Raw genomic sequence first — 15,408 nt, forward strand, 5'->3', positions numbered from 1 at the left:
TCCGGATCTGAAGCGTGGCTTGGATTCTAGATATTGAATCGGAAAGCGGTGAAACTTTGAGTTCACATTGCGGTACCACATGCATAGAGTCATATTGTCTTGCATTGAGTCGTCTATAGTTATGTGATCATTGGATGTGTGTATTGATGTGAGTGTGATGTACATTTGAATTATGTGGAATGATTGTCTGATAATATCATTGATATAATATTATACCAAGTGTGATGAATTCTTAAATTGTGTTTTAATTCATTGTGCCTTATTATGCTATTTCATAATGATTTGGAATTCTCACCCTTTCTGTTTGAATGTTACCTTACATGGGTATCGTGCAGATACTACAGAGTAGTATTGCTGGAGTAGGTGGACGGTAGCTTGCTCAAGATTAGCTGGAGAGTTCCGTATTTAGTTTGAAATTTGGTAATGAGTTAATGCTCTGGTCATGTAACACTGGGTAGATTAGTGGTATTGAACTCGTATCTTATTTTGACATGCTTTATGTCATTAATTGTTTTATTTTATTTGGAAGTGATTATGATGATCATGGTATGGGACATGAATCATTCCATGAAACACATGAGTATTCTTTATTTTCCGCTGCGAACGCATATGTTTGAATATTCATGATGATTGAAATGTGTTACTTTGATTGACCAGGTGTATTGTTGGTTTTCGAAAGTTTTAAGTTTCGAAAACGTCGATGTGACGCCCTTTTCTTTATATGCGTGCTTATTTACTCTGATTATATGCTGAATAATTTGGGGTAGAAAAATGGGTGTTACATGTAACGCCTGTTTCATTATGGTGTCGTTATGACCTTCCATTTTTCTTGACTGTTTCCAAATGGTGGCCCTTAGTCCGACCATTATCTCGGGTTACCCGATTTCCATACCCGACGACACGAGGCTCCATCTCTGTCCATCGGGACCCTTAACCCGATAATATGACGACTTTGTAAGGTCGAGTTATATCTCGGGTACCCCTTAGGAAAGTTTGTGTTCTATCTCTGGCTACTACCCGACTTCTATCCTAATTTTCCCTACTTCATAGATTTCTTCCGATTTTACACATCGACTGGTCAAAATAATTTATGGGATGTACATAATCCTCTGAGCATGAAATCTGAAAGAGAGAAATGTTCAGACAAAATAAGCTCGAAACATTTTCGTCAATCATGATGGGGTCGAGGTATAACTCGGACCTAACATATTATTGTTTGTTTTATAGACTTGTCTTAGTGACGTGGGAAATCGTGGCAGACATAGGGGCATATCTTTGCCAGATTTTCTCTTTCTTCTATAATGATTATTTTTTATGGGGAATTAATTTTCTTCAGAAATCTCAAACGCCTCATATTTTTAAACTCGCTAAAAAGAACTCCCCCTTTACTTAAAGTCATCTCTTCATCTTCTTGTTAATCATTCACTGAAGTAACTTATTTCTCTTTCAAGACGATTTCTAAACTTCCAAATGTTCTTTAATCTTAGGTATTTTTACTTTTATCTCTTTATTCGATTTTCTTTGTCTTAAGAAATGGCTATTGTACCTGAATGTGACAATGACGGAAATGCATTAAAATCCCTAAGTATTGATGAAATGGAGATTTCTAAACTCCGATCTTTGAAGAATATCTTCTCTACCGAAAATGAGGATGATGTTGTATTAGAGTCATGCATCCCAGGGGAACGTCTTTGTATAGTCCGTCCTAGAGGAGTTAAAGATGAGTATTTCCACCTTTATGTCGGTGTATTAGAGGATTTTTAAATCCATTTACCCTTTACCGAATTTGAATCTGACCTGTTAAGAACCCTAAACACTGCCCCTTCCTAACTCCGCCATAATAGTTGGAGATTTATCAAGGCTTTCAAAATAGTATGTGAGGCCATAAACATAGAGCCCACCATAGACTTGTTTTTTTTTCCTTTTTTGAAATCAAGGGTGTTGAGAAGGGTGGCTGGGTCACAATTAGTGGCCTTCCGGCATGAGTTTTCTTCAAGTTTATACTATCAACTATAAAGGCTTTAAAGTACGGTTTCTCCGCATTAGATATGGACCGAGATGTCATCAGGTATTGTATGCATTTGACGGATCCCATCGCTTTCCTATCTATTAGAATGGAAACCCACTTCTAGTATTTGGGTTTGATTTTGATAAGCTAAACGCCTTAGAAATCCAGTCTTTGGCCATATTAGATTCTTTTGGTATGATGAAGGTCTGAGATCTATTGCCTTTACCCTAGGAACAAGTCCTTCTTTTTTGGGGTAATACTCATTTATTTTCTATTTGCATTATTCGTCGCACTACTCTTTACTTTCCTAATCCTTTTACTGTCCTTTTTGCATAAAAAATTACTTACCTATCTGTGAAGGAGAAGAAAAGGTTTATGTTGGAAGCTCGGGTGGCGAGAAGAGGAGCCGACGAATCCAAGGGTAAAATAGGACTTGCCCGGTTTAGATACTCGAACATTAAAAAAGAGAAAGGTAACACCAAGTAAAACAACCCCAAGCGTTTATGAGCCCCAGGTCTCAACAATCCCGCAAGACTCTCATCCGGACTCCCTAAAGAAGATGAAAACTTTGATGAGTGACGAGGTTTGCAGAACCGATTGGGAAATTTCCTCTTTGATGCAAGAGGCTAGTGGAAGCGACCAAACAAACCATCCAATGAGTTCAAATCCTGGGGTAACAGCTTTGACGAATTAAAATTCCTCTACGACCATCTGAATGCCACATAAGATGTGAACAAGGTGAAGACAATAGATCAACAAAAATTGACCCAAAACATCAGCTCCTATCTGACTAGATGTGTTGTCCTAACCCGAGGCTTGTTTGAATCTGAGGACGATTATGAATAGAATGAGATCAAACTCAACAAATAGATCAATCAGCTGAAAGAGCAACAGAAGATGCAAGCAGATGAAATATCCAACCTGGAGAAACAATTTCTGAATGAGAAAACAAAGAGGGAAAAGTCGGAGGCTAATGCAAAGGATCAAGACTTGTGCCTCCCCTCAGACTTGATTTGTTTGAGGTGGTCTTCTTCAAATTTGTGGTGGATGACTGCCTCATGGATATGGAAGAAACCGAGCCTTCTCCCACTAATGACCTGACCAAGGAAGACCGTGCTGATGACACTAACCTCGGAGTTATTTATGAGGATAAGAATGAAGTATAATCTTGTTTCTATTCCCCTTTTTGTGTTAGTCATCCATTAGGATGCGGTTTTTTAATATTCTTAAGAATGTGATCCACTTTTCCTTTCTATTTTGTATCCGGATCATGTTGTGATCCGTAACATCTATGACAATATCCTATCTTGTTCCGTGTTACTTGTTGTCTCCTTTTCATAATTTATATTTATAATTGGTTTTCTGAAGTGGTTCCTGATAGAAGCCCCAAGTGATAAAAATAAATTTCTAAACATAAGTGGCTAAGTCAAAATGATTCCCCAACTAGGGGTAAGCCCATGGTAAGTCAATTAAGATATTTCTACTTTGATAGACCACTCAGTTACCTCTATGAGGCATGGTCACAATGAGAATATAACTCGGAGCACTTATAAATCCCTGATTAATTAACAAACCAATGACCCTAACCATGATAAGCATATCTGACCAAGGGTTTCTCTTTATAATTCAATCAGATCCAATTTTGCCAGAGGTTTCTATTAACTTGGACTTCAGTTAGGCTAGAGGTTTCATTTGACTTAGCCCGACCACAGCTGATTACCCCAGAGGTTTCAATTAACTTGGACTTCAGTTAGCCCATAGGTTTCAACTGACTTAGCCTAGCTGCAACCGATAATGCCATAGGTTTCAATTAAATTGGACTTCAGTTAGGCCAGAGATTTCAATTGACTTAGCCCGAACGCAATTGGTTATGCCAAAGATTTAAATTAACTAGGACTTTAGTTAGGTCAGAGGTTTCAACTGACTTAGTCAGACCGCAATCGATAATGCCAGAGGTTTCAATTAGTCTGGATTTCAGTTAGGCCAGAGGTTTCAATTAACTCAGCCTGGCCGCAACCGATTATGCCATAGGTTTCAAATGATTTGGACTTCAGTTAGGCCAAAGGTTTCAATTAACTTAGACTGACCGCTGTAAGACCCCAATTTTGTCCCTAAGATCCCTCATGGCATCATAAGATTGCACTTGCATTGCCTCAAGGATCATTAGCATCTTGGTTCCCCTTGCCTTTGGGTGAGACTCCTTGTGAGTGGTTTGAGATCACCAAGCATGCTTGAATTGTATATCATTGCTTTTCTCATTTTATTTACTAACCAAAAGCACAAAAATATGTCACTAACATCTTTTGTTTGTAGCTTGAGCAATCACAAGGTCCAAAGCTTCTAGGAGATCATTGGTACAAAGACATGGTCAAGAGGAGATGATAGCAAGCATGGTAATGGTTCCCAAAGCTCTCATCCATCAAATATGCCTCCCTAGTACCTCAATTCATCATTTTGATCAAAGCAAGTCAAAGGGCTTGAGGTCTTGTTCTTCAAGAAAATCCTAATTCATCTATGCACCACAATGCCTTGCTCATGAAGCAACCTCAGCCCATGGTCAAAAATACAATCAAGGGAAGTTATTTAATTCATCATTTAATGCCTATTTGAACTTATTTGAGTATCCTCAATCATCAATTCATCAAGATATGAGTTGTAGACTTGAGAAGTTGATCAGTCAATTCATCTAACTATTTTGAAATGCACTGAGACCTAACTTTTGATGTGTTAGTCAAATGGATATGATTCCAAAAGAAAAAGTGTTCTTAAGGACAATATGAACAACTTTCATGTTCATCAAAACTTTATTTGAAGCTTGGAAGGTCATCATCCATTCCAAAACATTATAGGTCATTTTGACTGAAACCCTAATTTTGGGTCAACTTACGAAGGACACAACTCATTCATTTTTTATGATTTTGAGGTGGGATTAAATGCATTGGAAAGCTTAAGATGTCTAATTCAAATGTTATTTTGAACAAAATTTCAAAATCGCAAAGAAAATACATGTGATAATGCAAGACATTATAGGTCCTTTTTTACCAAATGCATTGAAAGTCAAAAAAGTCCAACTTCAAGTGCCCATAAATCTTTCATCAAAAATCCAAATGATGCAAAATTTAAGTCCATTTTGATTTTCTTGAAAAGATCTACAACGTTGATGTTGGAGGTTTTTCCATTTGAGTCTTGCATCATCAAAACAGAGGGGCTTGAAAATTGGCCAATTTTAGAAACCTTGCCTTGACATGTCATGCACCTTGCACTTTAAACTCAAATTTCATAAATTTCCACACCTCAAATGGATTTTTTCCCAATATAACAATTGTTCCTTACATCAAGACCTTTCCAACCATTACTCACATGATCATGTTTGGATTTTTTCATTGGGACTTTCGAAGAGATGAATGTTTAGGTACAAATGAGGAATTCACTTGAAATCTTGGTACATAAGCAATTGCCTTGCAAGTCACACGTCCAATTTCATTTGGCTGATGCTCAGAATTCATTTGGCATTATTTTTGGGCCTTGTGCATGATCATGCAAGCCCATGCAATGAAGCTCCACATGCCATGCACACGGATTGATCACATTCTCCTTGCCACTTCCTCTATAAATAGAGACCTCATTCCATTCATTTTACACACCTGATTCAACCTGAAATGCTGCAGAATTCTCTCCATAGCCATCACTAAAGAAGCAATTTTATTTTTTCTCAAATTTTTCAGATCTAAAATTCAACTTTATCTGGTTGAATTCTTAGACCTAATGCTTCTAAACCTTCATCATTCATCTCATTGAACTTCTGTTTTGGTAAAGCAAGCAAAGAATCAAGTCCAATTCTCCAGAAATCAAGCTTACTCTTCAACTGGTATTTTCTTCGAATCTCTCATTTCTGTGATCTATTTGCTTGGCCAAAATGTTTTCTGAAGTCCTCACTTGAGAGGCAAGCTAGTGGTAGCTTCAATTTTGCTTTTCCTTGATCTGCATTTTGCATACCTGAATCTTCCACCTCAGATTTCTCCATTTATAGGAATCTTGAGTGTGATTCAAGGTTACAGGGGTGATGTACATCACCCCAGCTTCATTTTGGTATAAGGATCGTGCATTTTCATTAAGGTTTGAAAACCTGCAAAATTGACCGGAATTTGGCGGCTCATCGGAGAAGAAGGTGGCTCCGGTGGCCGCCTGTTGCCAGTTTGAATTCTGGCCGTTGGATGTGTTTCCCAGATCGAATCCTGACCATTGCTTATTATGACTTTTCTTTGGTTTCCATGTGATTGCATTGACCGTGGATTACCATGAGCGCGCGCCTCTGGATCCTTGGATCTGCCAACTCAATTAATGAGCTCAGATCCAAGGGCTCTCGTTTTTTCCAATTTCTAATTTCTGTTTTTATTTTCTTAAATTCTATTTTATTTCAAAAATCAATATCTCTTTCATTTTTAATCCAAAAATTATGGGACCAATTGCATTATTTCCCAAATAATTTCTAGTTTCTATTTCTAACTTTTAATATTTTTTATTTTGTCATTTGATATTTTTTGTGAATTTTCTCTTTTCTGGTTATTTTTAATTCATTTTAAATAGTTTTTGATATTCAAAAAATGCAAAAATATTTTCCTAACCTATTTGAATGATGATGGATCTATGAAAAATATTCCCATCAATTTTTAAATTGATTTGAGATTTATTTGAGATTTTAGTTCAATTAGGTTATTTTTATTCATTTTTAATTGATTAAAAATAGTTTCTGACTTTTAAAAATGCTGAAATTTTTTGTCAAACTTTGTTTGACCTTGTTGAACTTAGGATAAATTACTTGGACCTTTCAAGGTTGATTTGAAGTGATTTTGAAGTTTGACCTTTCCTTTATTTTTAATTCAAGTTTAATTTTAAATATTAAAAAATGCCAAAAATAGTTTATTCATTTCTTGACTCCCAATCTTCATCTCACTTCTGTTTTTGATTGTTTGACCTTGACTTTCAATGTTATTGGTCAACATATGAGGATTGGTACATTGTATTTCATTTAATGCACTTTAATTTTGCCATTTCCATTTCTCTTATCCATCTTCTCCTTCTTCTTCTTCTACTTCTTCTACTTCTTTTCTTCTTGATCAATGAGTTGAAGGTTGATAAGTTAGCATTGGTTAGGGAGATTTAATCTTCCTTGATTCAAATCTAATTCATCTTGATCAATTGATCAAGTGAATGGCTTTGCATTAAGGATAAGTTGTCTTCTAAATAATGCAAAAGGCTTAAACCAATACAAGATCAATTCTCATTTTCTTTTTGGCATGGCAAGTTGTTGGAACTTGGTTCTCTAATCAAGACTTCTAACTTGTGTTGTTGCCTATATTATTATTTTCCGGCCTCAGATAGTTGTGACTTCTACATAAGTCCAATTACGATTGCTTAACATAGCGCTAAATTTGCCTTATGGCACACTAACTACTAACACTAACTATTGACAATTAACATTTACTTTATGCAATTTACTTTTATGAAATTTACTATTCTTGCACATATTATCCATTTGCTTTTCTCTTTTCTCACTTGAGCACATGTTTATGTTAATGCCATTTGCCTTTTGCTCACTTGAGCACATAATTGTACATATACTATTGTGCTTGTGTTTTTGTTTTGTGTGTTGTGGACCAAATGCAAAGAAATGGACTTAGTTTCTAGGACTTCCCCTATGCAAAGAAATGGAGAATTGGAGTTAGATTCTAGGACCTTTCCTTATGCAAAATTGGAGTAAAAGGATCTTAATGATGAAGATGGATTAGAAGACCCAAATCTCTAAACTCACTCTTGTCCATTCTTGTTTTACTTCATGGAACTTTTAATATGTGTGCTTTTGTGCTAGGAGTTTCCATTTGAGCTTAATTGGAGAACCATTGCCATGTTCATCCAAGTGGAAGATACAAGATACATTGAGGATCTTTTAAGAGACTTGTTTGACTGCTTATGCTTTGTGGTTGCTTATTCCAAAGGATGGGAGCTACTTGGATCATCAATATGATCTCAAGAGAGGGACTCCATTGTGGTTTTGATTCTTCATCCCTTCTCTTTTTGTTTTACTTAGGACTTAGTCCTTCTTCTTCTTCTCCCACTCTAACCCAAGCCAAAACTTTTTGTGCAAACATTTAACCATTGTTTTCAAACATTAGAAACCTAAGCCTTATGCTTTTGATTTTCAAACCTTCTTTTCATAACACTTATTTTGAATTGAACCTTTGAGTCAACTTTGACCATTTTTGTATATACTCCTAATTGGTAAATATAACCCATTCAAATGCCTTTTATGGTTCCAATGACCACTTTCTTAATCAAAAATCTTTCATAACCTTTAGCTATTAGGTTTGAGTTATCCTTGTGGTAGATGTAATACTCACCTATATCCTTAGTGATGGACAATAAGTCTTCCATGCTTATTATAGGGTTAACCCCTCACTAGCATGTTGAAGCTATCCTCACATGGTGGATTTGTGGTTTGGTTGAGTTTTCTCCCTTTGATGACAAAAGACCTTAAGGCTTTTGGACCAATCAATTCACCCATTTGTTTTGAGATTTTTTACCCCGAACTACGAGGTTTTGATCCTAATCTTTTTATAAGATGGTACATAGGCAATGGGTTTATCCATCCAAACACAAAATGTGAATAACTTGTATATTCTCCTCTCACCTCTTCAATCATGTTTGCACAAACAAAATTTCTCACAAAAACAACAACCTTTGCAACAAGTGTGAAAAGGGCTCCCTAGGAGTACCTAGGATGTTTTTGGTGCCTAACACCTTCCCATTGCATAACCAACCCCCTTACCCAGATCTCTGTTCTCTTTTACTAGTTTTTGTTAAAACTTTTAGGTTTTTGTTCGCTTTCTAACCATTCCTTTGGATAAATAGAAGTGCGGTGGCGACTCGACTTGTATGATTTACCTTGGATTTAGTCAATATCTCTAATGGTAACGAATACCCCGCTACAACCGCAACCGATTATGCCAGAGGTTTCAATTAACTTGGACTTCAGTTACGCCAGAGGTTTCAATTAACTTAGCTCGGGCGCAACCGATTATGCCTGAGGTTTCAATTAACTTGGACTTCAGTTAGGCCAGGGGTTTCAATTAAGTTAGCCCGACTGCAGCCAATTATGTGGAAAGTTCCCGACATTTGGATGATTACTCACTGGCTCCGAGATTAATCCCAGATCATGTCCTAAGACTGATTTGCCTTCCTTATAAATTTATAATACAATTGTTTTAACTATGGGTGCCTCATTAAAAACCCTGGCCCTTGTAAGGAAAAAATGCATTCCCCCAATTTTATTCATGATGTTTATTACATAGTTTAGGTGAAACAAAACTTAAGGTTGGTTACATTCCAAGCCCTAGGTATTTCAATAATTTCTAAACTTTCTAACTTATAAGCTCCATTATTTAACTTCTGACGGATACAAAAAGGTCCTTCCTAATTCGGAACTAACTTGTATTTCTTCTTAGGGTCAATCACTTCTCTCAACACCAGATCTCCTTTGCGAAATACTCTTTGTCTTACCTTGATATTAAATCTCCTGGAAATTCTTTGTTTGGCCGCAAACTCCCTGATGTGGGTTATTTCGCTAACTTCATCCAATAGATATGTAGAATTGTCCAGATCCTCTGAGTTGGCGTTCTCATTAAAAATAATACGCCTCAAAGTTAGAGTATTGATTTATATAAGTATTATTGCATTAGCTCCATAAACCATCCTAAAAGGATTTTATCGAGTAGTCGAATACGTGGTAGTATGATAAGTTCATAAGATCTCGTGCAAGTACTCGGCCCATAACCCCTTAGCTTCATCCAATTTTATTTTCATCCCGGATAGAATAATTTTGTTCGCTGCCTTTGTCTGACCATTTGCTTGAGGATGATCTACCTAAATAAATCAATTGTGTATCCCTAAATCCTTATAAAACTCTACTACTAACGAACTGGCAAATTGCATGCCGTTGTCTAAAACAATGACCCCGGGAAGGCCGAAATGACATATTATGTTTCTCTAGTAGAATCGGCGTACCCTTTTCGCTGAGATCCGCGCCAATGATTCTGCCTCCTCCTATTTAGTGAAGTAATCAACGACTATTATCAAGAACTTCAAGTGTTTGGCTGCAACGGGAAATGGATCCAGAATATCTGACCCCAATTGATAAAACCACCATGGTGAAAATACCGAATGCAATAATTTCGCAGGAGGGTGGATGAAGGGAGCAAACACTTGAAATTTCTCACATCGACTTACAAACTATGCACAATCTTGAAGCATACTCGACCAGAAATACCCCAGTCTAAGTATTTTTCCTGACAAGGCTCTTCCTCCAATGTCACTTCCGCATACCCCTTTGTGGACTTCTTTCATGACCAGCATGGTATCTTCTTCCTAAATGCATCTTAATATAAGCGTTGATCTTCCGATCTTATATAACTGATCATCAATGATAAGGTATCTAGCAAATATCTTTTTAATGCACCTAACCTCAATCTCTTCTTCTGGTAACTCATTCTGGGTGAAATACCTAATGATAGGTACCATCCAACCTCTTGCATTATCCAATGTTATAAATTCATCAAACTTCATACTTGGTGCTTCCAAGGTCTCTTGAATTACCGTCTTGTTTAAACTGGAACCTTTGGTGCTCGCTAATCGGGCTAAGAGGTCATTTCTGACATTCTCATCCATGGGAATGTGGTTTACCTCAAATTCCACAAACGTCTGAGATGTCTTAAGAGATTTTCGCAAGTACCTGATTAACAATGGATCCTTCGCCTGAAAATCTCCTCTGACCTGACTGGAAATTAACTAAGAACCAATTTGAACAAGCAAATGTGTTACTCCAACCTCCTTTACCAATCTTATTCCTGCAATCAAAGCTTCGTATTCCACATGGTTATTGCTAGCCTGATAATTAAAAAACCAAGAATATTCTAAGACCAGGTCACCTGGCCCCTCCAATAGTATTCCGACTCCACTTCCTTTAAGATTAAAGGATCCATCCACAGATAAAGTCCATCTGCATGATGACTCTTCTAAGGTTGGAACACTTAATTCAACCAGGAAATTAGAAAACACTTGAGATTTTATGCTACTCCAAGGCACAAACTTTATGTTATACTCTGGAAATTCTACTGCACAGTCCACCATTCTTCATGAAAAATCCGATTTCTTTAAAACCTGCTTGGTAGGGTAATTAGTTTTGACAATGATGGGGTATTCCTGGAAGTAGTATCTCAACTTCCGAGTTGTAGTCACTACTACCAACACAAGATGCTCAATCTTCTGATAACCTAATTTCGTTCCTCTTAGCACCTTACTAACAAAATATATCGGCTTCTTTGCTTTCCCCATCTCCTGGACTAACACGGAACTCATAGCCTTGTTCTAAACGTCTAGGTACAGGATGAGATGTTCGTTCTCCTTCGGTCGTATCAAGATGGGAGGTGCAGACAAGAAAAACTTTACTTCTTTAAAAGCATCTTCACATTCTTTCATCCAATGGAACTTTGCCGACTTCTTCACCGCAACGAATAAATTAATCAACTTGTCTCCTGCATAAGATAAGAAACTAGATAAAGTGGCTAAACATCCTGTTAACTGTTGTACCTCTTTTACTGTTGATGGACTTCTCATACCGATGATTGCTTGACATTTATGTGGGTTTGCTTCCATTCCACGTCTGGTCAACATAAACCTAAGGATTTTCCCGGCTTATACCCCGAAAGTGCACTTGTATGGGTTAAGCCTCATGTTATAACTTCTGATTGGCGCAAATGTGTCTTCTGAATCATTGACGTCTCTCCGATTTTTCGGAGTTTTGATCACCATATCATCCACATATACCTCTAGGTTCCACCCTATCTATGAAGCGAATACCCTATCCACTAGTGTCTGGCAGGTATCCCCTGCATTTTTGAGTTCGAAACACATCACCTCATAATAATAATAATTTTTTTTCATGAATGTCGTCTTGGGAGCATCCAACATATTCATTCGTATCTGGTTGTAACCCGAGTAAGCATCCATGAAGCTCAGAAGACGGAAACCGGAAGCCCCGTTGATAGTTCAATCAATGAGAGGGAGCAGATAAGGATCTTTTGGACTTGTCTTATTCAAGTTAGTGAAATCCACACACACACACACACACACACACACACACACACACACATATATATATATATATACATAATCAGTATTGAATGAATGAAAATCAATCTTTTTGATTGATCACACTTCTCATTCTTCACTCTTCACTTGAGTGATTCAACCACACATTGGTTGCAAGATAATTCCCTCGCACAAAAATTTGATAAGAGGAGATAATTTTGAGAGAGAAAATTGAGGAGATGAAAATTAGGATTTTGGGAGAAGAAGAAAATTTTGTTTTTATTGAATTCTAACTGAACTCAATTGAATTACTTTACAAATGAACGTGTCTCTCTATTTATACATTAGATTACTTACACACCAATTAATCTCTAACTAACTCAGATGTTATATAAAATAAATGCTAAGTTTTAACTCTGTCAAATTTAACTCCTTCGACAACTACATACTTCAACTACTAAAAATTGTATTCGACTACTATTCTATTGAATATATTCGACTTCGACTCCGTCAAATATACAACATGCTTAACACAAAGAATTACATATTTAACACACCACCTAACTCATCGTGTATAAGCTATCTATTTTCATAATTGTTCTTAATCTCTTAAAAAAATTGACCTGCACAACCTTCGTCATGATGTCTACAATCTAATTCTCAGCTCTGTAGTGTTCCAAATTCAGCTTCCCATTTGCTACTTGCTCTCAGATATAATGGAACCTCATTTTTATGTGTTTGCTTCTTCCATGTGCTACCAGATTCTTCGTCAGATTGATAGCAGACATGTTGTCGATCTTCATGGTAATTACCCTGTGATTTTTCCTTGTAATTTCATCGATAAAATTCACCATCCATGTTGCTTGACACTCACAAAGAGAGGCGATTATATATTCAGCCTCACATGATGACAAGGATACTACTGGTTCCTTCCTTGAGTTCCAAGAAATTGATGCACCACCTAACATAAACACATAACCAGTTGTGGATTTTCTATCCTTAAAATCACCACACCAACTCAAGTCAATGTAACCCACTAGTTTGCATTCTTTTGCTTCATCTACTGCAGGAAAAAAACTATCATAGTCGAGAGTTCCTTTGAGATGCCTTAGTATTCTCTTTATGGTTGCAAGGTGTTATACCTTTGGCCATTACATTAATCCACTCACCATACCTACATTGTATGCTAGATCAGGTATTGTGTGACAAAGGCTTCTTAACAATCCAATGAGTCTTCTATACTGAGTTGGGTCGACTTTATTTTCATCTGGGTCCTTTGTCAGTTGCAATCTAGTTTCAACTGGTTTCGAGGTTACATTACATCCTTCCATCTCAAATATTTTGAGTATCTCACTTGCATATGTTCTTTGGTGCAACATCAATCCTCTACTACTCTTGTAGAATTCTATACTAAGAAAATACAAAATGTTTCCCAGGTCAGAAATTTCGAACTCCTTGCTCATATCATCTTTGAATTCTTCGATCTCCTTCTTGCAGCTACTTGTTGTGAACAGGTCATCGACATAGAGATATAGTTTAATCAGTTCACTCATGCTTCTTCTAACATATACTTCATGCTTAGTTGTGCATTCTATAAACTCTTTCTTTCTTAGAAACCCTTTATCTTCATGTTCCAAGGTTATAGAGTTTATCTTTATGTAGCCTGTATACCTTTACTTCTTGGTCGTGCTTCACAAAGCTAACTAATTGTGCTACATAAACCTCTTCATCTAAAGGTCCATTAAGGAATGCACATTTCACATCCATGCATGTTCACTAGGTCAAACAGTTTGTATTAACCAATTAAGTGATATCCTATTAGGATAATTTGACTTAACTTGTTATCAAGTTTTCTTCTTAACTAATCAGGTACATGTCTATGTGCTATAGATCCAAACACCTCCAGATGACTTAAGCTAGGCTTGACATCAAACCAACATTCTTCTGCACTACTACGGAAAACACCTAGCACAACGGTTTGAAAAGGGATACCACCACACTGGACCAACCACTATGAGGTAAGATGTGATTGTATGTATGATATTTTCCACCACGGTTGTGCGACCGAGATTATAAGTCAAGTAGAACGCTAACTACCACAATGGTTACTTTAAACAACTATTGTTGTATGTCTCAATCTATCACAACAGTTACTTTAAACAACCATTGTTATATGTCTTTTAATAAAAAAAATGCATCCGTAGAACAACAACAACATCAAGAACAACAAGAACAAAAACAAGAACAACAAGAACAAGAACAACAAATATAAGAAGAAGAACAACAACAATAACAACAAGAATAACAATAAGACCAACAACAAGAACAACAAGAATAACAACGAGAACAACAGGAAAAACAACAACAACAATAACAAAAATAACAACATCAACAATAAAAAGAACAACAAGGAAAATACCAAGAACAACACCAACTAACATTGCTAACTTGAATCCATGTTTCCCTTGTCTCATTCAAGTTGGAGAAGATGTGATGGAGTTTTGAAATTCTTTAATGAAAGAAATAATATTTTCGAGTTTTGTTTATAGAAGAAATGATTTTTTTCGAGCTTGGTTTAGTGGATAAATAGAGTGTCGTAAATGGAAGAACATGTTTGGAGGCCGAAGATAAAGTCCTTCTAAGTTGGAAGTTCATCTAAGTTTTAGGTTTCACGCGAATCACTAATGGTAATGTCTTGAGCATTGATACTCATTAACTTGACGAAAAAATTTTGTTAAAGAATGGTGAATAAACTCAATAGACACGCTTATATTTCTAACCTATCATAAAAAAGTGGCTTAAAAATAAATAAAAATAAAACTGTAGGTTCTAACCTATCACAACAGTTACTTTAAACAACTGTTGTTGTATGTCTCAACCTATCACAACAGTTATTTTAAAAAACCATTATTGTATGTCTTTTACTAAATAAATAAATAAAAACTGTAGGTGCTAGGATTCAAACTCATGACGAGACACCACTATTCACCATAGTTGAAAGTCTCAACCGTGGTGGAAAGTGGCTTAAAAGTAAATAAAAACAAAACTGTAGGTGCTAGGATTCGAACGCATGACAATGAGTCACTTTTCACTACGGTTGGTACATATGACCATTGTGAAATATCTTTTAGTAAATACCAAAAACAAAAAAGTGCCCAAAAAAATATTACCATGGTTAACAGGAAGACCGTTGTAAAATGCGTGTTATGAAAGGTCTATTTTATAGTAGTGCTGGTGTGATTCCTTTTAGCTTCTTA

General features: G+C 36.4%; 1 protein-coding gene across 1 annotated transcript; it reads right to left on the reverse strand.

The window, feature by feature from the left end:
* Positions 1-10,849: 10,849 nt before the first annotated feature.
* LOC127080735 (uncharacterized mitochondrial protein AtMg00810-like) lies at positions 10,850-14,592 on the reverse strand. Its single transcript, XM_051021032.1, has 4 exons — positions 14,466-14,592; positions 13,326-13,775; positions 12,964-13,214; positions 10,850-10,948 (listed from the first exon to the last, which is right to left on the reverse strand). Exons 1-4 carry the CDS (start codon positions 14,590-14,592, stop codon positions 10,850-10,852), a joined length of 927 nt encoding a protein of 308 aa, XP_050876989.1.
* Positions 14,593-15,408: the final 816 nt, after the last annotated feature.

Source organism: Lathyrus oleraceus, chromosome 5 (genome assembly GCF_024323335.1).
Source record: "Lathyrus oleraceus cultivar Zhongwan6 chromosome 5, CAAS_Psat_ZW6_1.0, whole genome shotgun sequence".
NCBI classification, from domain to species: domain Eukaryota; kingdom Viridiplantae; phylum Streptophyta; class Magnoliopsida; order Fabales; family Fabaceae; genus Lathyrus; species Lathyrus oleraceus.